Here is a 25,331-nt window from a genome sequence, read left to right on the forward strand (position 1 = left end):
TCTCAGCCCTCGTCCCTCCTCCACCCAGGGCCTGGCATGGGTTGGACGAACACACCCACTTATACTGAAGCCCACCCTCCCCTTGGAGAGACTCCCAAAGCAAATGGGAATGGTGTGCAGATCAGAGGGACCCCCTCTTTTATTAAAGGATGGCACTGCCCCAGCATTCCATCAAGCTTTTCAGTGTAGAAATTAGGCCAAATTCTGGCTCTTCCCCAGGACATGGCTGCCAGGATCATATAGAGAAACATCTGGCGGGACAGTTTGAAGTGCTTGGCTTGACCACGAAGGAAATCCACTTTCAACCCTATGTTCCAGGTTCTCATTTGCCTTCCTGGTTGGAGATGCCAGGCTTGCTACAGAGAATTTGATTTGCCTTCCAGAGGGGGAAGCAAAGCTCTGGAGCCTTGACTGATGTGCTAGTTACTTGTATGACTGAATACCTGCCCATAAACAACTTAAGGGGAGAGGAGTGAGTTTTGGATCGTAGTTTGAAGGTCCATTCTATCATGGCAGGGAAGAGTGTCCAGCAGCAGCTTCCTCAAATCTGAGAGGACCAGGAATCAGGGACCTGACAGAATGCGGGGCTGGGCTGTAAACCTCAAACTTCCAACCCTGTGACCTGCTTCCTCCAGTTAGGTGGCATCTCCTGAAGGTTCCCAAACATCTACACCAGCTGAAGATCAAGTATCCAAATGCTTGAGGCTGTGGGAGACATGTTTACACACATGGTAACAACTGATAGGGTCAGAGGTGGCTCTTAGCATGGCTGTGTTGCCATGGCATAACCACAGGGCACTGACAGGGATGAAGGAGGGAATCATGTGACTGTGTGCTCCCAGAAGGCACACTTAAGTGTTTGGGTGCACACTGCTCACTTTTGGGGCAGCACTGGGTTTTCATAGCTGTCAGTGACTAGATTCTTCTTGGCAGAAGTGTTACGATTTCTTCTATAAACCGGGAATCTCCACACTTGTGGCCTCTAGACATTTTTCTAAAATGTTGTCAGGCAGTGAGTTTACCCCATTTCTTTATTATGAGGATATTGATTTGGACCACAGTTTTTGAAGGACCCAGACTAAATGAAATTTTCCAATTTATTTTCCTGATAACTTTTTTATGTCATTTTAATAATTGTATTATCATATACCTAACACAATTTGCCATTTTAAGTATTATAAGAGTGTACTTCAGTGATATTAAAGGCATACATATTACTGTGCAACCAACACACCTTACATCTTCAGGACATTGCCATCTTCCCCAAAATGAAACTTTGTACCCAAACCTCTCCCCCAACCTAGCCCCTGGCAACTGACATTTCCATCTCTTTGACTTTGGTTAATATAGGTATCTCATATAAAGGGAAATACACAACATTTGTTCTTTAATATATAGCTTATTCCACATAGTATAGTGTCTTCAAATTCATCAATGTTGTAGTGTGTCTCAGAACTGCCTCTTTTTAAAGCTGAGTAAGTCTCATGTATGCATATGCTAGAGTTTTGCCTCATTTTCACCTCTGAGTTATTAGGAACAATGCTTTTATTAACTGACTTAGACTACCCAGTTTTGGTCAACCCCACTATGATGCTTGCCTGGCTCCCTTAACAGGTCATAGACTCTTTAAGCATAAAGAATGTGTCTGCCTTATTCACATCTTAAATCTAATCTAATAATTCCTTCCTGTCACATGGCAGATACCCAACTATTTATTAATGAAGGACTTTATTAATGGATTTATTGATTCAGAAAAATTCAAGCTCCTAATCCAGACTGCAAGTCAGCCATCAGGCACTCAAGTTTGGTCTGAGAAGAACTAAATGACATCTGTCATCCAGTCATCTATTGAAAACATACCCAGTTTTCTTGTCTCACAAACAAAAATATCTAGATTAATAGTATTGTGTGGCCAGTTCTTTCTAGTGTCTGGACTTGACAATTAATAAAACTGAAGCGTGTTTGCTACTTGCATGATAAAACTAGGTGTAGTGTTGATACCCACTGTGTACTAGGTTCTCAATAAACACTGGAGAGAGCTGACAAATAGATGGGACTGAAAATTCTATGAATGATAACAATTGTGTGGGGGGTGTGTAGAAGGAATCAAGACAGATGGAGATAGACTAAGGCTCTGACGGAAAATGAAATCTTCATCCCTAAATCTGCTGCCACAGTCCCTGCTAGTATTGACGCTGTATGTGTCAGTCACCCTCAGAACACTGAGAGAAGTCTGACCCCTCTTAGGTCTGGTCCAAAAATCCTGGGTGAGCTTGTCTACATTCTTCAACTCATGCAGCCGCAGGTGCAGTCCTGCCGGCTATGGAGCAGTGTGACTCCTGCTGTGTGTGCTGTGAGAAGCACTAGACTCTTAGCCGAATGAGAGGAACGTGGTCTCCTTTAAAATCTGGCCCGTGTTGTTTAAATAGTGAACATGCTTTATGCCAACTGAGATTCCTCTCAGTCTTTAATAGACAGTGGTGGAATGAAACATTAATCTCCTTTGAAAAGTTGTAGGCAAGATAATAACCTGGGATTGGTATGCCCCACTGTTGTTCTTAAAGAAACAGAAAAGGAAACCCAGAGGTAGGCCTCAGATCAGCAAAGCCCCCAGCCAGCCAGTCTTTGGAGATTGCATTATTGCTACATTTTCGGTGAAGGTAGCTGGCAGCATTCCCGTGGCTGTCTCAGAGGCCAGAAGGGCCACTGCACAAGCACAGAGCAGAGCAACAGTCAGAAGTCAGCTTTCCTCAAGTATGAAAATACTCTCACAAGGAAAGCACCGATGAATAGTCTTTGAGGACAAATGGAGTCTGCAGATAGATACTTGGGTAAGACCAGCCCAGTTGTATTTATGTTTTTGAATAAATATTTTGTGGGTCTTTACACCAGAATTAGGGGTGGTATTCCCAAATCTCTCTCTCTGATTTACCAATTCAGAACCTCAAGAGGTGAAGCATGATAATATATGTTTTTAAAGATGAAAAGCCTCTCTAAGAAGTCCCCACAAGTTTCATTGGCTGATAGTCACACATTCATATCTCATACAATTACCAGCCAGGAAAATATGTTCAAGGATTATATCAAACACACCAAGGACAGAGAGTGTCCCCTTTATTGAACACATGATCTCAACGGTGTGAATGTTGGAATTTGTTTTGCTGTCACAGTGAAGGGGTGCAGAGTACAGGAGAGGACAAGGGTAGCAGTAGCCTTGGACCCCAGCACAATCGCTGGTGGGACAGTCACTCACGTGTAGTTTTGTTTTCCTTGGTTGCCTCTTCTGTAAGTCTACTTTTTTATGTATTACATCAAATGTCAAAGACTGGCTTTCCTGATTAATAAGCATCTTTCGACATCTCGAAGGCACCAGAGAAGCCAGAGAGAATTGGCATTTGGGAAGAAAATGAAAGCAATTGATTTTAGGATAGTTTAAAATGCCACACATAATTTTTTTTGCTCACATGCTACCAGCATATATCACAGGAATATAAGCCTTGCTGGTGCATTTGCTTATGACAGGTTATTGTTATATAGCCCTGACTAGTATAGAATTAAAATGACTATATAGCCCAGGTTATCCTCAACTTCCTAACTGTTGGATTGTAGACAGGGGCTATCATGCCTGACAGGTGTAATGCATCGAATCTTTTATTCAACAAGTAGTTGCTGAATAGCTACTATACACCCAGATGTTGTATTTAGCCCTGGGGGGGGGGGGGACATCATCAAATAACGCAGACAAAAAGCCCTGCTCTGTCTTCATGGAGCTGACACTCTTAAGGGTGTGACAAAGAATAAATCAATCAAACAAACTGGATAGCATGCTTGAAGAAATAAGTTCTATAAAGAGAAATAAAGCTGATAGAACACAAAAGTAACACCTGAGGAGAATTGCTGGAATTTTGATAGAGGAAAGTTGAGGTCAGGTCTCCCTGAAAAGAGATCACGCGTGCAAAGATGTGAAGAAAACAAGTGGTGAGCCATGCGTCTAGACATGTAAGGACAAGGACCCAGATAAGGTGAAGCATGTGAACAGACACTGGAGTGTGTGCGCCTGACCCAAGCAACAGGAAGAAAATAAATGAGGTTGGAGAAGAGGGAAGACAGAGCAGAGAACTCGTGGGTTATAGGAGAGGTGGATCGCAGGACAGGCTAGGAGAGGGAACATCGTGCATGAACTTAGGTTTTACTTTGGAGAGAGGAGAGAAAAACAGTGGAAGGCTGAAAGACAGGAGCCATCGGATCCATCTTTTCACTGTGACAATGCCATCGAGGAACTCTCTCAACAATAGGCTACAGTGAGGGCCTGTTACACTCCTTCAGGTATGGTCATGACTTGAATGAAGGCCTGATACTCTCATCCAGGTGAGGTGTGCTCATGTCTTGGACTAGGGCAATAGGAATTAGCAAACGAAGAATGTGTTCAAAGCCTGTCTGTAGACTACTGTGGATGAAAGTGCGTGGAGAGAAAGACCTGTAACTTGTTTTAGACATGCTAATTATTCAGCAACCATTAGATAGCCAAGTATATGGTTCACTGAAGGTGTACTGTACCTGCCAGCGTATGAGTGGTGATTAATGTCAAAGGACTGGGTGGGAGAGACCTGGCACTGTTTTTCAAGGGTTTAAAAACTACTCAATTTATCCAACTAGTAGTTTTCTAGCACATTAAAGGAATCAGGCAAATAAATAGTTAAACTCCATACACCACAATAATGAAGTATAAAGTAATTACTTTCTCAAAGTAATATGGAAGAATGCATACCTAGAACCCCACAGAGTGTTTGTGTATGGTCTTTAGCTTATTAAATTCACAAGACTCACGGACTACTCATTTATTTTGGTTTAGTCAGCTGGTAAGAACCCAAGCATTTAACAACTGGTACAGGGGTCTATCAAAGACAACAAGAACTAATAGTTCTAACTCAGCTTCTCCTCCAATCACATCCAAACAGCTTAGCTTCTCCTGGAAACTAACCAGAGCTTGATCAGATACCTTCAGCCTACCTAGAAAAAGACAAGGGAGGAGCCACCAGTAAGAAGAGACATAGTATAGTGAGTCCCCTAAAGAAGTGTTCAAAGTGACAAGTAGGGCTGTGCTCTTATCCCCACACCACCTTTTCTTAGCTGTTTTAACTTTTTAGTTTGTCCTGTCCTAAAGTGGAGATGCCGCCAACTGTCCCGTGCAAGCCTTAAATGGAATAACAAGTGTGAAGTATTTTACAATTGCCCCTTTGATTTCTAACTTGGTCCTCAACAGTCTTAATTACAATAATAGTCCAAGGTGTCCCAATACTTTTTCCTTTGCAGACTATTAGTAAATTGAAAGATGGCCATATCAGACTATAACTTGTGACTTTAAAAAGTTCCTGGTCCAATAATTAGTTTGCAGTGATAATTGTTGATTTCTCTTTAAGTCTTAGACCACCAGGGGGCACCTCAAAAAATTAATTTTGGAAAAGCTTATAATAGTTGAGTTTGTGAACTTCCAAATAAGATCTGTACTTTGGGAGCAGGGAACTCGGTGTTCTTGGTATATACATCTTAGAATTTAAATGTATATTCTCTGCTCACAGCAGAATTCCATAGAGTGTGAATCCCTTAGACTAGGTCACATATTTGTGATAAGATGCCAATTGTGAAGGACATCTGTAAATTCTGGGTCTTTCTTCCTCAGCTCCTGTCAAATATGACCCTGCAGCTAGAACAGGCTACCAAATCAAGCAACTAAGTCACTTCTAGAGAGCAAGCATAGAGGCTGCCTCTATTTTAACAGTCATCTTTGAGAATTAGTTTGTTATCCTTGTTGTACCAATTAATTTTCCCATGGTGGATAAACAGCTAGTGTGTAACTGGACCAAGCTGATGGCTAAACTGTGTAGCTTCATAGCCCCAAGTCACATTGCCTTTATTGACAACCTTGAATTATTATGGTTAAATACCAGAGAGAGGTAATAAATGACTCGAGGTTTATTGTTTCTTTAGCATGCTATAACTTGAACTAAAAGTTGAAATTATACAACTCACTCAAACTGTTGATATAGATCTCAGTCATATGTGTGGATCTGTCTATCTCTATGTAAATATGTGTGTAAGTATGTGTCTAGATTATATATGAATATATATGGATGCATACATATTTAATATTTAATACAACCTAAATGCTTCTACATGCTATATCTATAACATAATATTTAAGGTATCACATTCACCAAATAATGTAGGCAAGTACAGTTTTTTTTTTCCATCATGTCAGAGAAATTTTCATGGAAAAAATAAGGTGTCAGTTAATATAGGACAATGGGACTACTGTGTTAACATATGACCCTAGAAATAGGTCATTAGCCTAGCACTTAGCACAAAGTGTATTTATGAATGGAAAGATGAGTGGTAATTATTTCATGAATGGGAAGGAGAGAGATTAAATACAGAGGACAAACTGTGGGCGAGAACATGATGTTTTCTGAGCAGAGCAACGGATTCTCTCTGTAGACCTACTTATCAGTGGGCTATCAGGAAGCTGGTGGAGAATGATTCACTCCGTAACTGGCTTGTCTTCCCTGCATTTTTGTTTTGCTTCACTTTGCCTTTCAGTCCCTTTTCCCCACCGGTGCCTCCATATAAGGGAGAGACTGATTCTTATTTCCAAAGAGAAGTGTGTTCTTTATAAGCAAGGTAATTTACTGTCACCAACAAGTGATGTATTTATTGTGTAGTTGGTTATAAGTAAGTCATCTACAGATTAATGGGGCAGTTAACACGTGCATTTTACCAATGTCATTCACCTCTCTGGTTGCTCCCCAATGCTATTTTCACTTTTTCTATCCTTAGCATTTTCCTTCTGGGCTCTGGATATGAATATTTTCTTCCTTGGCCTGAGCTGAGCTGCCTGCTTAGTGAGTAGAGCTCTCTGCCAGCTTCTCAGGGAATGGAGCCACAGACCCACCTCCTAAACGATACAGACAGCCAAAAGAATCTTTTTGTGCTTTAGAAAAGAGAGGTTATAGTTTGTTTTAGACACATTAGCAAAGTTTAATCATTGCAATAAATTCATACTGAAGATTTAACTTTAAATGTATATTCATAAAAACCTTTAAAGAATTCTTCTATATCACCTAAATGAAATTGATATGGTTTAAATATAAAAACATATCAAAGGACCATAACCAGAAACTTTATTCAATTATTCTCGGTAATGAATTAATAAAAGTTATTGCCTATGAGTCCCACCACTGGACAATGTGCAGAATGAGAGACTTTGGGGTGCTCGGTCTTAAATAGGGTTTATTCATCCAAGCCCCTCTCCTCAAGGCTCAAAGATCTATTCAGAAGACAGTGCAAAAGATACTGTAAGAACCAGCGGTGGTGAATGGCTCCAAGGAAAAGGTGTCTTTCAGACATGACAGGACTGGTGCACACATGAACTCACAGAGACCATGGCAGCAAATAAAAGGCCTGCACATGTTCCAGCCTGCCGAGTCCCAGCGCTAAGAAAGGAAAGTGGACACAGGCTCCCTTCCTTACCCAGAAACTATCTGCAGTTGATACCTGCCAGCAAAGCAACTCAGTTTTCTCCAGTGGAATCCCTCTGGGTATAGTAACCACACTTCCTGGAAAGCCTCATGCCCAGAACTCTATTGTATTTTGTCTCATTTTGCTTCTTTATTTTGATTTTTTGGTTGTGTTTTTTAATGTGTCTGTCTATTTGCTCATTGTTATTTCGGTTTTGGTTTTTTATGTTTATTTTGAGGGAGAGAGAGAGAGAGAGAGAGAGAGAGAGAACATAAACTTGAAAAGCAGGGAAACAGAGAAGATCTGAGTGGAATTAGGGATTAGGGGAGGGGAAAACATGATCAAAATATATTGTATAAAAATTTTTAATTAAAAATTTGTCTGTGTCTGGAGACCTAATGTAAATTGAATAGGGAAAATTTCTCTTGATTTTTTGGTTAGAACTAAAAGTTTCATTACATGGTCTTTTTTGAAGTTGGTTTGCTTGCTTGTTTGTTTGTTTGGTTGGTTGTTTTTTGTTTTGTTTTGTTTTGTTCTGCTCTTTTCAAGCAAAGAATCCACTTCAGTTAAGGGTTCTAAAATGTTTCCTTTCCATTGAAAGATACACCATTTTCCCACTCTATTGACTACATGAAAATGACCCCAGCTGACCCCGAATTTTTTTTTTAGCTTCAAATCACAGATTCTATGTCATTCAAATAACACTGCTGTAAAACTTCCTTCTAACTGAAGAAGATGGTAACCCCACAGGAAAACCAACAACATCAACTAACCTGGACCTCTGGGAGCTCCCAGAGACGGAGCCACCAACCAAAGAGCATAAGTGGGCTGGTCCGTGGCCCCCAGCACAAATGTAGCAGAGGATTGCCATGTCTGGTCTCATTGGGAGGGCATGAGCCTAATCCTGTAGAGACTTGATGCCCCAGGGTGAGGGGATATGGCGGTTGCCCTCTCAGAGGCAAAGGAGAGGGTGGATAGGGGAGGAACTTTGAGGGGGGACAGTGAGGGACAATATTTGGGATGTAAACAAATAAAATAATTAATAAGTAAACAAACAAACACTCCTTATTTCCATGCTGTGAACTACTGAGATGTGTGCAGTGAAACGATATCAAATAACGCCCTAACGTGTCCCTTCAGAATGGTGCCCTGAGATACCCTGCCCATCCAGGATTGAAAGCCATGTACTCATAGCCCAGGACTGGACGAAGGCCTCCCTGTGTTAGTTACACAGCGACTGCATGTGGATTAGAAACTCGGGTGTAAGAGCGAATAAAGGGTGAACTGTGCGCCTTCAGTCAGCTTTGTATTGGGAGAATTTTAAAGGAAGGGTAATGGGAAGAAAACACCCAACCAGCACAGGATCAATGTTTCAGTACAACTTGGAGAGAATGACTGATTCGGGTGGGTCATGTTGCCAAAAGGGATGACTCAGGCGTTCCAAACCAGAGCTGGAAATCAGGAGGATGCCTGGAGCCTGAAGGAAGAACAAATTGTCAGGATGTGATTGACTGTAAGGCTTCAAAATCAACTGCCCCAAAGATGAGCTTGGACAGTTGCCCGGAACAGAACTGAATGGTGATGTTCATTTAGGCCCTGGCTGCTGAAATAAAATAAAATGTAGTGATTGTACTCTGTTAGATATACAGATGTGTTAATGCCTTCCAATTTCCCCAACTGGGGATCTGGTGTCGCTCTCCCTGTCACTCCTGTTTCATGCCTCACCAGCACTGCCATAGCTTCAGATACTTACTGACTGCCAGGTTCTTGGCAAGGACGTAGGCTCCAGGTGGAGGTATCTTTCTCATAGCTGCGTGCATTGCAGGTGGCTGGGGAATGGCTTTTCACCTTGGAAACCATTTCTGTATTTGAGTTGCAGTCTCAGAGAGTGTACACTGTGTATGTCTGTCCTGGCCTTTCCAGGGTAATTGCTGCTAGATTTGGCTCATGGATCTGGCCTCTTTTGAGGCCTGATAATATTTTCTCTCTGGGAATACCAGAGAAAGACTGGGTTTTCATGGCCAGGATATTTGCCTCTCTCTCTCTCTCTCTCTCTCTCTCTCTCTCTCTCTCTCTCTCTCTCTGTGTGTGTGTGTGTGTGTGTGTGTGTGTGAGCTCACATATGTGTTCCAGTTCTGCACATTTATGCATCCTAAGTCACACTCCACCTCGTTGGTAGGTAGGAAGTAGGAGTTAGAAGCAGTGTCTCAGGTAGCCCAGGCTAGCCTGGAACTCACTGGGTTCTTAAACCTCTGATGCCCCTTCCTCCCTCCCCAGTGCTGTGATTGCAGGTTGTATCTTCATGCCCATTTCATGGAGTACTATGGTTCACGGATAATAAGCAAGCGTTCATGGGAATCACACCCAGAGCACTGTACAAGCCAACAGTCTGCCCGCATCCCTAGGCTCTTAAGTTTTGAGACAGGGTCTTATGTTTTGAGCTCAGGGTCACTGAGCTTGGAACTCTGTCACTAGGCTGACTGGCCATTGAGTCCCAGGAATCTCCCTCTCCAGAGCTTGGATACAAGCTTTAGTGTGGGTTCTGGAGAGTCTGAACTCTGGTCTTCACGCTTGCATCTCCCCAGCCCCAAGTCAGGAATGTATTTATTTTATCTGCTATTTCCTTGCTTTCTGGTTGCTTTCTAATGAACTTATCAGTTGAATTTGATAATAAGCTTTCTGATGAGTGTTGTTTACCTTTCTGTAAAAGTCAATCTCAAGGAAGCTACACTGCTTTTCTTTAGGAACCACAAAGAAGGAAGTCAACCTCACTGCTTTTCCTAACACAAAGCCTACTGAAAGCAACTCAGAACATTTCTTAGCCCGACGGTAACAGTCCAGCTCTATAGAACAAATAACTTTCCGATAAGTGGTTTTTACATACTATATTTAAAAAACAACACTGAAACCAGCAAGGCGGTGACTCAGACGGGGAAGGGGAGGGTAGAGGAACGTGGAAATTCTTTCTGCCCCTATTAGTCTCTCCACCTGAGTCAGATTTGGAGAATGTTGATCCCTGCCCAGTCTACTCACTCCTCACCACAGTCTAGAGTTTTCAGAAGCTAACTTAAAACAAGTAGGAATTTTTCCATCTACTCAAGTGCAAATGGTGTTATAAGATACTCAAAGGTTTATTAATCTCTATCTGGATACTTGATCTCTTGATGTCTAAAGTTGAGAGTTTAAAAGAGGATAGCCAAACCTCTCCCTCATAGTGAGCATCAGCAGGAAGGTGTCTCTGAAGGCTTGACTTGCTATAGATGAACCACCAGAGCTGACACAAGCCAAGCAAAGACGCCCACATCTCCTCTGTTCATACTGTCTGTATCTTTCATTGGTTCTTTGGTGGCCTTCTAGCCACCCATATGTTAAATCATATTGTACCTTAAATCAAAGATAGGAAGAACAGTGAGGTAAACTTTCTTCCTGCTCTTGGCACGAACATGTTTTAAATAAGCTATGTATGAGCTGTGTCTTTGGGAAGAACACGTGCGATGTAGTTTTTGATCTTCATTTTATAGATGTGCATAAGCACTACAAGGCCTGTTTTGATTGTACAATTGAAAGCAAATGTGATCCAAACTTGTAGCACTCTGTGCCTAACAGGTTTGTAAATAACAGCGCTCGTTAAGCATGTGACATTCTAAGCACCGTACGTTAATGGCTTTGGAGACCTGGAATGTCCTCATGTTTATCATGACTGTGGTCTGCTAGTATCTCATCTTCCTCTGTGGCCTCAGGATCTCCCATAGGCAGTCATGCTGATAGGCTAAGGTTGTAATACATCATGTGCTCTCAGAAAAAAAAAAAAAAAAAAAAAAAAAAAGCAGCCAACCCATTTCTTTTGCAATGACTCTCAGTCACTTTCTTCTAAGTGCCTTATTTACTGTCTTAGTTTGGGTTCTAGTGCTGTGAAGAGACACTATGACCAAGGCAACTCTTATAAAAGAAAACATTTAATTGGTCCTGGTTTACAGGTTCAGAGGTTTAGTCCATGGCAGGAAGCATGGCAGTGTGCAGGCAGACATGGTACTGAAGGAACTGAGAGTTATATCTTGATCTGAAGAGAGTTATATCTTGATCTGAAAACAGCCAGGAGACCGGAATTCTACACTAGGTAAAGTTTGAGTATAGAAGACCTCAAGGCCTCCCCCCATAGTAACACAAGTCCTCCAACAAGACCACACCCACTCCAACAAGACCACACCCACTCCAACAAGGCCACATCCACTCCAACAAGGCCACACCTACTAATAGAGCCACTCTCTACAGGACAAGCATTCAAACATATGAATCTATGGGAGTCAAACCTATTCAAACTGCCACACCTAGAAATTAACAAGTATCTTTAATAAAAGTATTGCTTAAGAATTATGGCTTCAAGGACTGGAGAACTGGTAGAACACTAGTTAGCTCTCCTGGCTAATCTTCCAAAAGATCTGATTTGATTCTTTAATTTTTGCTCTGAAACAGCAAACCAAACAGAAACACATGAAATTGACAGTTCAAGTAGTCAAAGACAAGAGTTGAAAAATACCTTTCACAAAAGAAGTCATTCCTTTCTAAAGTTTTGAAATCTGTGCATTATATTTTGCAAAAGGAAACTTCAAACTATCAAATCAAGCCAGAGAGACAGTATCAACTTGGAACTTTCTCACACTCTCCTTCCCACATTCTCTATGCAACTCTTCCTATTGTCCCAAGGGACAATCCTAACAGATTTTTTAAAACAGTTTTTCCTTAGAGGACATGGCATCGAAGGCCTGCAGAAGCCATGCTGACTTTTGGGACCTTAAGGAATACTTTCTGGATCCAGAACTCTGGACTATTAATAGTCAGCATATTTCAACTGAATTTAAGTAAAACTTTACTGCAGATGTTACAGGGTATCTCAGAGAATTAAAGTAAGAGGTAAATATACAAAAGTAGTCTATATATAACTAAGTTTAAAGAAATCTGTGTTGCAGACTTATATACACAGCACCAACTCTCTTCCCTTTCTTGCTTCCAGTCTCCCTGATTAGTGAAACCTAAGAATTATCAAGCCTACCCATGGGCAAATCTCACCTTCAGTATCTATGACTAGAGGAATCCAGGCTACTTCACTTCCTCTTCTTCCTCCTCTTCCTCCTCTTCCTCCTCTTCCTCCTCTTCTTCCTCCTCTTCTTCTTCCTCTTCTTGCTCTTCCTCCTCTTCCTCCTCCTTCCCTTCCTCCTCTTTCTATTTTGCCACAGCAGACTGGCTTCCTCCAAATAACAAAAACACATCTACTGTTGATTTGCTGGTTTTATGTTGTAGAGCTTTAACCAAACCAAAGCAAGATGGCTGTTCATTAGTAACTTCTAACTCCTAAAGAAAAGCTCAAATAGGACTAGCTTGAATTGTATTAAAGAATTGGAATATGCTTAGGGTCCATTTGAACAAGGTGTCCAGCCAACCCCCACCTCCCAGCTATTTCATACTGTGTTAATAAGTTGGTTCCCGTGATTTATGCAGACTGTGTGTGGCAGTTCCCTGTGGAAACAGTGCTGGCATGACCATCGGTATGTGGCTACTGTTGCATGAATAGTCCATCCAAACAATGCAGGGAAGTGGATGATTCTAGAATCCCATTTACCAGCCAAAGCTGCCTATCTCTTAGAACATCCAGTTAAAACTGCTTGTGTGTTGCATAAAGTTCAGGATGATGGGACAAGGTTACTATACATAAAAGGAGCTTAGCAGAGAGAGAAAGAGGACACAGCCATGGAACATCGCCAACATGAAGCAGAGGGTCCTGGACCTCCTGGATCTTTACACATTAAACCCTTATGTTTCTCCCAGCTGCCTCTCTGTTCCTCCTGCCTTACACCTCTTTTTAATATTTGCTTCCAAATGAAGTCCTTGTGTGTTACTTATGAGTCAGTCCTCTTCTAGAGAAACCGTGCTGTACTTGAAACAAACATCTAAAATAAGGCAAAGGTTCTTGTATTCCCTTGTTCTTTTCTTGGGATCACAGAGTCTGATGATTGAAAAAGGCCAACCTTGAGAATCATCACACCCACCCATTGCCAAATCTCACCTCTGGTATCCATGACAAGAGGAATCTAGGCTGTTTGACCATATGTTACAGTAGAACCTGCCACTTTTCAGGAACCCCCCAGCTGGCTGAAATCTGTCTTCCTTTGTTGCTTCTGTCTCTTAGTGCCAGTTCTTCCACCTGGAAACAGAGGGTTCCAGTATCTTCCCACCAGGCCTTTCAAGAGAGCCAGTCTGCTCACTGCATTTCTGCTTAAGATTATCATCTCAGTTAAGCATTTTTTCCAACTGTTTTCTACTTCTGTAATATAGGACATCAATTCCACTATTACCCTGAATACGTCCCTTTTAAACTTTGCTTATGTGCTTCTCTTACTTTTCCCCTCATATCTACTAATATTTTTTCAGGTTTGGAAAGACCTACACAGAAAGAGAAATACTAGGCACTGCTTTCATTATAGCTATAGACCTTCTCGGCACAAAAAAATTACTTGTTCCTAGTAGGTAGACCATACCTGCAATCTCATGCTCAAGAGTGAAGAGCAATTTGGTTAAATTAAGTTTAAATGATTAGAAGGTATTTAAGTTTTACAAGTGTGTTCCTGGGAGGAGGAAGTGTTGATGTGAAAATTTATGTATCAGGAGTTAAAATTAGAATGAAATTGGATGTGGCAATTTACAAATTCTTATAATTCTTCAAACTGAGTTCTTTTTTTATTTCCAGTTCTAATACGCGTATGCTTTATTAAGTCAAAGCCAGTGTGCAAAGTTAACCTACATCAGGAGTCACACCTAACAAACTTCTGTTATATGCACAAAAAGAACTCAAAGATCCCAAGCAGCAATGCACCCTGGCTTTGCTCCCTCCTTAAAGGTGCCATTTAAGCCAATAAATTGATAAAAGCAAGAAGTTACAGTGTTAATACAGCATGGTAGGTTAGCTGAAAGAGGCTCTTAATTTTTTGTTTTAGAAGCTCAAAGAAAAGCAGGCTCCATTTGAGGAAGTTGGAGTGAGGCTTGGAGTCATTCAGAGGACCTTTCTGACCCATGCGAAATAGACATAGTAGATCTCACTCTTATTTGTAGCTACTTAGGGACTCATCAAGAGGATGGGCTACTTCAGGAAATAGGACAGGATATTTTATTTCTATAATTGCATGGTGAATAGACGATATGGCACATTAAGCTTCTTAGACAGTACAGTTTAAAATTTTGACTCCAAAAAATATAAGAAAAAAATAGTGAGTTTCGGTCAATCAGAAACATTTGACACTCATGTATAATTTATTTTTGTCTAAATTAATTACCACAGGATCTTCAATGCTGACATGGAGAGACTCCAGCTTTTCCTCTGTCAGTCTTCATAACCTTAAACCTAGTCCTCCTCCAACTTGCTCTCCTCCTACTAAGGGATTTTAAAAATACACATGACAAACTAAGGATGGAATGGGAGACCTAACCTCACAGGCTCAGAACTAACTAGTAAAGTGAAAATTAAAGGTTCTGCTCCCTTGCCGACCTCACAAGGTTCAATCCACTATGTTTGGGTTTAACCCTAATCCCATTTAGTTACCAAATTTAAGGGAATACATGGCCTCCGACAGCATGAAGTGACCTACAACACAGAGGAAGTAAAAAAAACCACTTAGAGTGAGAAGAGTCCTCCTGTCTATAGGCAGAGCTTGTATCCACATTTCTCAGGTTACTCTGGACAATCCAGACCCAGGATCACTTAGCCATCCTCTTGGTGTCATAAGGGTGTAGACACAGGATTCTTATTGTCACTCTAGAAATACAAACTTCATATTTGGCATTCTGGATTGGATATTGATTTTCTTTATTCATAAACAAAAGCAGAATTACTTGATGTCACTTTCCTTACTTATATAAAAATATTTTATTTCTCCAATAGGTTGTTTGGCTTTTACAAGGGAATTATTCCACCCATTTTAGCTGAAACACCAAAAAGAGCAGTCAAGGTAAGTACTGTCTGCTTTCCCTCTAAATGTAAACAGATTTCAATGACAGCTTCAGTATCAAGGCACTCATAGTAATCCAGGGAAGGCTTAATTCACTTCCCTTAATTCAGATCACTTAACTTAAACACTAAAAATGTTAATGCAGAAATTGTAGGATAATGCTTATTATAATTAGACTTGGTCAGTCTCTCAAATATACATATTTTGTTTGAAGGGTTTTTTCCAGGCAAATGTGTAATGAGGAACACACACACAGAGTGTCTAAAACTCATATAATTAAATCACAAACCCGCAAAAATGCTTGCACCTTTTCTCAAGCAATTCAGAGATGTCACTTTGGAGCATTGACTATTTAAAAAAAAAGAAGAAGAAGAAGTAGTAGAAAATCCTGAAATAATTTCTGTCTTATGAAATAGACTATTTGTTTGTGTATGATTATCAAATCATACTTTTAACAAGTCAACTTTATTTCTCCCTTTAATATCTTCCGTTAAAATTCTCTTTTGTTGCCTACAAAATTATTACTTCCATTTCTTTAATCTATAACTCTGGAGATTTGTGTGCTATTTGCTGGTGTTCAGTGTGTGACTGTGAATGTGTGCCAGACCCTGGAAGGATAAAAGACCTGCACACTGTTTCCCATGTGTTCTTCCAGGGAAAAATCCTAATTGCAGTAGCTCCAACTGGCACGGCCCTCCCACCCACCCCCATGACCAAATCACCTCATCACTGACATCACCAAATGCAGCTTTGTCTTTCTCTATAAATAACCTAAGAATAGATGTAAAGACTTTCTTTCCAACTTTATGCCATTTATTTTAATGACATAAAGCTTTTTCACATACTCCATTTTTATCCCCAATATTCTTGAAAAGCAAGAAGGTACAGCTTACATGCTGTTACTGAGTGAATGAAGAGGCTGACTGGGTTGAAACACACGATGAAGTAACCGACGTGTATACACAAACATCAAACTTTTGCATCATGTCAAATAGTCACATAATAGAATTTAAACCCAGCTCTCAAGTTCAGAGAAGAAAGCTTCCGAGCACACTCTCCTTATAATCGTGTCGTCTTTGTTGCCCTGGCTGTTTTGTGCTTTCCTCGTATTATTGCTTCAACACAAATTTCATTACGAGAATCTGAATTGCAGTCGAGGATCTGGAAAAGGTTCACCAAAGTACACAAAGGGGCTGAATTGAATTATGAAATGGCTTCACTTGATAAAAGATTGCCCAAGTAAACAAACAGAACAGAGTTCCTGTTCAAAAGGAAAGTCACTTTGTCTCCCTGGAATAATATATTCATTTGTTCAGTGTTTTCCATGTATAAATAAAGTGAATTGTAATTAGCCTTCTTCCTCTAGCCATTTCCCTTAACGCTATATATTGGAGACGATTTACACTTTAAGAGGATTAAGTTTTATCAATGTTGAACAATCTTTTACAAAAAGAAAAAAAAAACGTGAGCTTTATAAAACTGAGTTAGTCTCTGAAAAAAATAATAAAGCAGTGTTCCGTGCCAGAACAATGGTTAACAGATGAACTGCTGGGCAACAGGGTCTGGTGGATGCGTCCCAGACATCTTGTAGCAAGTAGATTTTACCTTAAAATTATTGAGACATATGGTAAGTATGTTGGCTTTTTAAGTAGAACTTGTAGTTAAATGTATCTTTGCCAGATGGACAACACAAGGTTTTTCAACACAATTTATGAAAACATTCATTTTATAGATATTTATTTGTGAGGAAAGCAACCACCTTATTGTAACCATTTCATACCTCATAAACTATTTCATTGTGTGTCATCGAAGTTTATCTCAGAATAAAATATTCAAAAAATTGGGAGGGGACACCTACATGCATATACCATACATGCATGTCTTCCTTGGGATGATCACCTTAGTTACAATCGTTACTGTAATCAGAAACTGGCAACTTTATGCTTGGGTATATTTTATTGTTTGAAATGAGGTTTGTCATTAAAGTAGTAAGACTTGTGAATAAATTTCTCTTTTCAAAAATTAAGGCAGATTCAAGCTGCAATCAATGAACAGAAGGGAAGACTTGAGCAGAAGCACTGGGAGATGGGAGACAGCAAGTTCTGGCTTCCATTTCTAGGGTCTTCTATTCAGCATCCCGAGGCCAGAAATGCAATATGCAATTGTTTTCTGTGTTCTAATTTCCCAGGATTCTTTACCATAACCAAACTCATGTAGGGTTATAAACTGTGAAGACCTTTTGTTCACTATTGTGTTTCTGTACCTACTGTGTGCACAACATAGTTGGTGTATAAATGAGTAAATGAAACAGGAAGACATTTATAGGGAAAAGAGTTTATATGTGGAGATGATCTCTTCTATTCTTCCAAATCCTCACATTTACTATTCAACGTGTCTTGAATGCCAGGACTTCACTTGTGGTTGGGATGTAGTAACAGGACCAGATTAACTGTCCCAGGTGAGCAACACCATGAACAGTAACGATGAGCAAAGCACGTGAGACAGCAGTTCTGTCTTCAAGACACTGACATCACAAAATGAAGGACAGTAACATCTAAGAGAGAGGAAACAAACAAGATAGGCCCTATGAGTGTCCCAGCGTACTGCCTTGAGCAGGCTTTTAAGGCCCTAAGTTAAGAGAGGAAATAAAGACAGAAACCAGTAGAGTCCTTGGTTCAATCAGACTGTAGGAATAGAAATGTTACTGAAGTTAATGAGATGGGGCAGGAGGGACTGAGGTCTTCAGAGAAACCCTCTCAAGTATTCAGCCTTATAAGCCTGCGAGAGAACTCCTACCACCCGAGAAAGGACTATCCAAGAGAAATAGGATCAGAAGATAGTTTACAGGGCTAGCAACAGTTCCTGTGCCTGCCAGGCAATCTGGAAAGCCTGTTTTCAAAGGACAATGAGAAGAGTGTTCAGAGGAATCTCGCCTTAAGAGTAGACATGAGTACTGTAGTGGGCACTTCTTATCTTGTTAGAAGATTCGAATGGCTCTCATACAACTCAACTGTGTCTGAGCACAGAGTACCTAGGACATTAGTTTTTCAATGGGTTGGTTAATGAGCATTGTTTGAAAACAAAAAGAGAAACAGAAACAGAAAGATAAAAGACTAGAATTGTCCCCAGGCATCCACTTGGAAATCCTCATGAATGTTGATAGAGTTATGGGCTGAGTCTGCATCCCTAGAATTCCTCTTATCATCCCAGCTTTGTCTTTAATCTTTGAAATAGCAGAAAGCCAGGTAGGGAAAAAAAGACAAACATTGAACAAATGCATCTCACACTAAATTACTAAGGAAATAAAGATTTTCATGAGGCACATCACCTCCAAAACATTCAGGACCCAACACCAGCATGGAGAAATGCTTCCAAAATGATACACGGGGCAGGAAGTCAACATAATGACTAACGTGATGACGCTCATGAATACGTGTTAGCCTCTTTTTTTTCTTAAAGCTAGAGATTGAACACAGGACATCTCCATACTAGGGAAGGACATTCAGTACTGCTGAGGCCCAGCCACAGCCCGTACCGTACCCCAGTGGTTCTCAGCCTATGGGTTGCAACCCCTTGGGGTCCAGTGACCCTTTCACAAGGATCACCTAAGACCACTGGAAAACACCGATATTTACATTATGATTCATAACAGTAGCAAAATTATAGTTATGAAGTAGCAATGAAAATAATCTTATGGCTGGGGGGGGTCACCACAACAGGAGGAACTGTATTAAAGGGTCTCAGCATTAGGAAGACTGAGAACCACTGCCCTACCAACTTGTCTGATCAAATTGACATCTGGATTGACTACAGTAGCACATACAAGGTCTTAGCATGCTTTTGGATCACAGTAGACTTCCATGAGCTAAGCATCAATGGTTCCTCTGTTAACATAAGTAAACATACGACATAGAAACTAATTTTTTTTCACAAGCCTTGTGCCAGGGAATCCAACCCAAATTCTATTATTTCGTAACAACTCTAATAGCTAAGTTTATGGTTGGTCAGGTGAAGCAATGTTCTCATGCTTTAACAACAGTGAGGTGGCATGACCAGGCTTCGGATTTCATATCTCTCACTTCGACATCCTGGCAAAGCGATTGTCTACACACAGTGATGGTGATGAAGTCCATAAAAAAGAACCAGGTGTTCTTTAAAGGCTAAAGAGCCAAGTGGGTAGCTCACACTTATTATCCCAAACTCAAAAGGCTGAGGAAGACAGGTTAGCCTGTGGTCCAGTGCAACATACAACGTGGTCCAGTACAACGGTGAGTTCTAGGCTAGCTTGGATTACACAATGAGACTTTGTCTCAAACAAACAAACAAACAAGCAAAGAAGCCAAATCCCTAAGAGTACTTTTTTTTTCCTTCCAGAATGAATTCTAGGATTTCTAATGTTCTCTTATCAAAGCATCCCTGTGTGGGATCAGGAAAGCACAAGTGTGTGCTAATTTTACCATATTTCTAGTACCTAGAGTGGAAGGATTTAATAAACATCTAGTAATTGAATGAATAACACACTTGTTCTATGAAAGTGTATGTGCATGCATGCTTCATCTAAAATATTGTGACAATGATCTTGTCCTTTAAACGAATAAAAAGAGTCAATCTGCTGGTAAATGACTCTTGTGTTACCCAAGAACTCCAGAGATCAGGTATCTAGAAAACCACCTTTTTCTAACAATACACTGTAACTAGTCCCCAAACTTCATTATTTTCTTTTCCTCACCCTATTTTACTAGGCTATAAAGAAATAGCATAATTTATCATCTCATTTCTTAGGGTTTTTTTTCTTTTTTTATGTCTGTTAAGTCCTTGAGCCTGATTTGCTGGATTTAATACATCCATGTGCCCTGATAGCTCCAGTTCTCCCCTATTCAACTTACAGTGGGCTCTTAAGAATCAGATACTGCAGGCCCTAAGAATACACCTTACTATCATCGATGTTGGTGGTAACTCAGTTCAGGGCTCAGGCACAAAATACCCTTCCCAAGCAGAGTTCTTTCCCAAATTATAGAGTACAAGGAAAGAAATCAGAGAAATATATTATATAAAGAAATCATTTCATTTTGCCATAAAAAAATGTGTTTGTACAAACCAATACCATCTTCTGAAGGCACCAACAAAGTCATTCCATTAATGATCCCTTCTTCATTGTCATATTCTTATGATCCTAACAGAAGGAATAAGGTGGAGGACAGTCTTTCATTGAGGCAAGGGGGTGGAGGTAGACCAGATAAACTTGATGAGCCCTTTCCTAGTTTATCATGGCATCTTTGCAATTATTGAATGTCTAAAAATTCCATGGAGCTGTCAGGAAAACAAGCATTATACATGTAAGTTAAGGCTGCGAAGTAGATGTCTTCTACAAATGTGTTAGAAAATGGGGCATTTTCTTGGAAAGTGGTTCGTCAAGAATGCATACAAGACCAAGGATTTCAGGTTTGTGAGCCTATAATTCTGAATCACTGCCATAAGAAAGAAGTCTATTGATGTCTGGGGAGACCGAAAATGGTCATGGTAAATGGAGGTTGTATGGTTCATTTACTGCTATAAGGGATTCCATCAGATTTTCTGTAAGTTATTATAACTACATTTGAAAAATGTGAATGTTAAAATGGGATCTAATAGTAACTGCCCCAGACAGGATTAAAAGCTGTGTTAGATGGTTCATCATTTTTAAATACTGATTAATATAATGATTTACTGAGGGACTTTCAGCCAATTAGAGAGTTTGTTGCAGGAAATTGTTATAAATCTCTAGGTTTGGTTTTGTTTCACAGTTTTCTACCTTTGAGCTATACAAGAAATTTCTGGGATATATGTCACTATCACCATGGCTGGTAAGTGAGAATATTTATTATACTTAAATGTATATGTTATTTCATAAAGCAAAATCCAGAAACAAAAACCCCTTTGATTCCCAAATCCCAGCTACTAAAATATGAATTTGAGTTATTCAATGTTCAGCTACTTGTTGAAAGCCATCTTCATAATAACTCACAATCTGGCCATTTTATGGCTCTCAGTGATGAATTTACGATAATAATGATATGTCTGGAAAGGCCTCTATGAGATATGGTCAAGAATATAAAATAAAGACTACATTCACATTTGGAAACCAAAACATGCATTTGTTTACTTACACACTGCATGTATCTATGTATGCAAAAGTCAATATGCCCGAGATTATTTCCTAACAGGTCAGCTTCCCAGCTGTTGCAAAAGCTGTAATAAATATAGGACTTCAAGTCACTTGGGATAAAATCACTCTGTGGTCAGAGGCAGACTGAAGGGCCTTTTATTGGAATGACTGTAAACAGTTCAGCCACGGAGAATAGCCATCTTACAATGACACAGCTCAGGTATTTCACAAGGCTCACTTGGTGACTGGCCATTGCCCTGTGCCATTGCTCCCTGCTTGGTGACTTTGCTCCCTTTCAGAAAGCATGTTAAATTATGTTGACCAAATGTGTGTGCACTGAGAGCCTGAGAGCAAGCAACTGCATGAACCTCCCCCTCTGAACCTGCAAAAGAAATTGTGATGCAGCATATAATCACTCCATATGGCAATGAACCTCTCAGCCTCTGGGAAAAGCCATATTTAGTTGTTAGAACCTCAAAATTCCAATGGAAAGGGGGCGTTCTTGCCTCCAGCTCTTTCATCTTAGGTGTATCTCCATGTATGGTGGAGTTGCAGCTGATAAAACCACTGTAAGCCAAAAAGTACTGGGTACATCCAACCCACCAAGCATCACAGCTAATCAGCAGAATACATTATAAAGTGCTGGTTGCTTACTTTCCTGAAGGGACAGCCAGCTGAGAACTGTAGTATACTTCTGCTACCCAACATCACGAGCACTGCTGGCCTGGGAAAAGATCAAAATCTAAAGTGTGGGCTCTGTTTTATTTTTGCATCATGAACAACAATGACAACAACAATAATGTATGTCAAGCTACTATGTATCAGGGACCATATATCCTTTTCTCATGAAGTTTGCTTCAGAATGTTCAGTTTGTTAGTATACTGTAACAAACAGACTATCCAAGAAGAAGTATTTCTTATCCTCAAAATTCTTACAAAAATCCTTATCAAGACAAAAGCTTCCAATCCAGCCTCCTGACTAAATGAGGCAGCTGTGAAGCATGCTCTCCTATGAGGAGCTGTTACGCCACCACCCTCAAATGGATGAGATTTTGTTTTAAATTCCTAGCTTGGAGTGGTGCCTCACACCTTGAATCCCAGCATACAGAAGGCAGAGGCAGAAAGCGGATCTCCATAAGTACAAGGCTAACCTGGTCTACATAGTGAATTCTAGAACAACTAGAAATATATGGTGAAACCCTGTCTCAAAAACAAATATGCATGTGTCTATCTGTCTATCTGTCTGTCTGTCTGTCTGTCTGTCTGTAAGTATGTATATGCATGAATAGGTATGTAAATGTATGCATATATATGTATAATTTTTCACAGTATTCTTAATTCTCAAAACATCTTGAGGAAAAAGGAGATTAAAGATGTCCCAGTGAGAGCAAATAAAATGGTCTCTGGAGGCCTAGCTGGCTGTTTCAGAGCTGAGCTCGGAACCATGTGAGACACTGCAGGTCTTTTCACTCAAGATTTGAAATGGAAAAGTATTTGGCCATTCCATCTACTATAAATGAACTCATGTAAACCATATCTGGACCTCTTTGTTTCTTGAACTCATTCACTCTGGATTCCTCTTTGATACAGTGAGGCATTTAGCCATTAAATATGCCCTGGTGCTCACATGAAAGCCAGGGAGACTGGAAACCCAACAGCAAAAGCATGTCTCTGCAACCACCTAAGTAACTTGATCTACTGATATCTGATCGATTCTTTTGACAAGGGACCGCTGAACACTAGTTCTGACAGCAAACGTAGCTGAGCTTTGTAGAGGGACAAAAACGTGAATTGCTTAGAAGATTTCATGTAGTTAGTAATAAAACCCTGACATCTGGGTTTTAACTCCCAGTCAGAAGAATTTGAAACTATTTTTTTCCTCCCTGCTTTTTGGACTCCATGATGAAAGTCTGAGATAGATGAGAAAATATATGGTCATTTACCCTATACAAATTATGCTTAAGATTGTAGTGAAGTGGGATATATGGAGAACATCATTAGTACTCCTTCCACCCTAGAATCTGTGTGCAAGTCCATTCTTCCTCTTTCCCATGGGAAACCAGAGCAGCCATGTTTGGAAAGCGATGTAAAAGAACTTCCAGGCACAACTTTGATTCCTGTAGAGAAACCAGAGTTCCCATCTCTATTTTACAGTTGAGGGGATGGGAGTATCCAGAGTTCTGTGAAACTGTTCTCCTGACCACTGTCTCTGTGGCTCTCGCTTTTAGGTGCAGACTGGATTTTAGCTTCCCCATCTCCCTGGCCCTCGACCAACCCGGCCAACACTTTAACGATACAGAACATAGATTACCCCTAGCTTTCTTCCTGTCACTTACTTTGAAATTATTAGAAACGCTAATAAGAATAAGAAGCACGTGAAGCCAGGCCTGGAAGGCATGGCACATGTTTGTAATCCTAGGTTTTGGAGGCTGGGGCAGGAGTATCACTATGAGAGTTCAAGGACAACCTGGACTCTAAAGGCCTTGTCTCAAAAACTGAAAGCAATGAATGAAGCAGATAGAAGATCTCCATTTCCCATGGGTTTTTACTCCTCTCCTATTTGGACACAAAACTGAGCTTCCTGGAATTAGTTTAGTATCAAGGAATTTTGGAGGGTAAAGGATTCTCTCTCTCTCTCTCTCTCTCTCTCTCTCTCTCTCTCTCTCTCATGTGTGTGTATGAGTGTGTGTAAATGTGTGTGTATTAATTATTGTTGTGCTTATTTTTAATGTACATTTTCTGGAAAACTTTTAGGTTCTCTGTGTAGAAGAAAATTATATGAAATTGTTATTTTCTATTACTAAAATTCTTTTTTTTTTTTTTTTTTTTTTTTTTGAGATGGTGTCTCTATATAGTCCTTGGCTATCCTAAAACACGCTAAGTAGAACCAGGCTAGCATCATACTCAGAGATCTGCCCTCCTCTGCCTCCTGAGTGCTGGGATTAGGCTTCAATTGCTAAAATTCAACCCATGAACAAAAGGAATCTGGCATGTAATCATCCTTTGATAAATGTTCTGGGTTTTAGTGGAGCCCCTCCAGAACAACGCAGCCATTCTTAATCACAGGTTTTATTACTCAGCTTTTAGGTGGGAAAACAGCGTAATCACTCCTTTAAAACAAAAACGAGCTGGGGTGTAACTCAGTGTAGAGCTTTGCCTACTGTGTCAAAGGACCCGACTGTGATCCTCAGGGGTGAGAATAAAAACAAAATACAATAGAGACTGAATGAAAATAATTTTGTTTGTTAATAGTCTTGAGCAATAGTTCGAAGAATGTTATTCATTTGAATGGTTCCAGTTATACACCTGGAAGGTGGCTTCTTATAAACATTTTATTTGTGATTCTGTTCAATAAATGCATCTAAGTAGATATTTAAAAACAGAGCGCTTTCTTTACAATTTAAACTCATTGTATACATAAGATGTTTTAGGATCCACCTTTAACCAGTCAAACAGCCTCCACTTTTGTTAAAGGAAAGCATCATTGTTGATGGGGCTTTGACATTTTATTTTGAAAACATTAGGATGTGGTTTGTGGCTTCTGTAATTTCTTCTCCGTGAATTGTCAGCATCTAATCAAGAATTCAAACTGTTTAGTAATGGTCGATGGTACGCTTGGGGGGTGGGGGTGGGGGGTTCTTCCTTCTCGTCCTAACGTCTGTTGCGTTGCATAA

At 40.2% G+C, this 25,331-nt stretch overlaps 1 protein-coding gene across 1 annotated transcript in view; it reads left to right on the forward strand.

Moving 5' to 3' along the window:
- Slc25a21 (solute carrier family 25 member 21) overlaps positions 1 to 25,331 on the forward strand; it is a 453,060-nt gene that overhangs the window by 386,318 nt on the left and 41,411 nt on the right. The window contains exons 4-5 of the mRNA XM_034514546.2: positions 15,446 to 15,512; positions 21,296 to 21,355. Coding sequence (XP_034370437.1) covers positions 15,446 to 15,512; positions 21,296 to 21,355 — 127 coding nt within the window. The remainder of the gene's footprint in view (positions 1 to 15,445; positions 15,513 to 21,295; positions 21,356 to 25,331) is intronic.

This window comes from Arvicanthis niloticus, chromosome 11 (assembly GCF_011762505.2).
Source record: "Arvicanthis niloticus isolate mArvNil1 chromosome 11, mArvNil1.pat.X, whole genome shotgun sequence".
In the NCBI taxonomy this organism is placed as follows: domain Eukaryota; kingdom Metazoa; phylum Chordata; class Mammalia; order Rodentia; family Muridae; genus Arvicanthis; species Arvicanthis niloticus.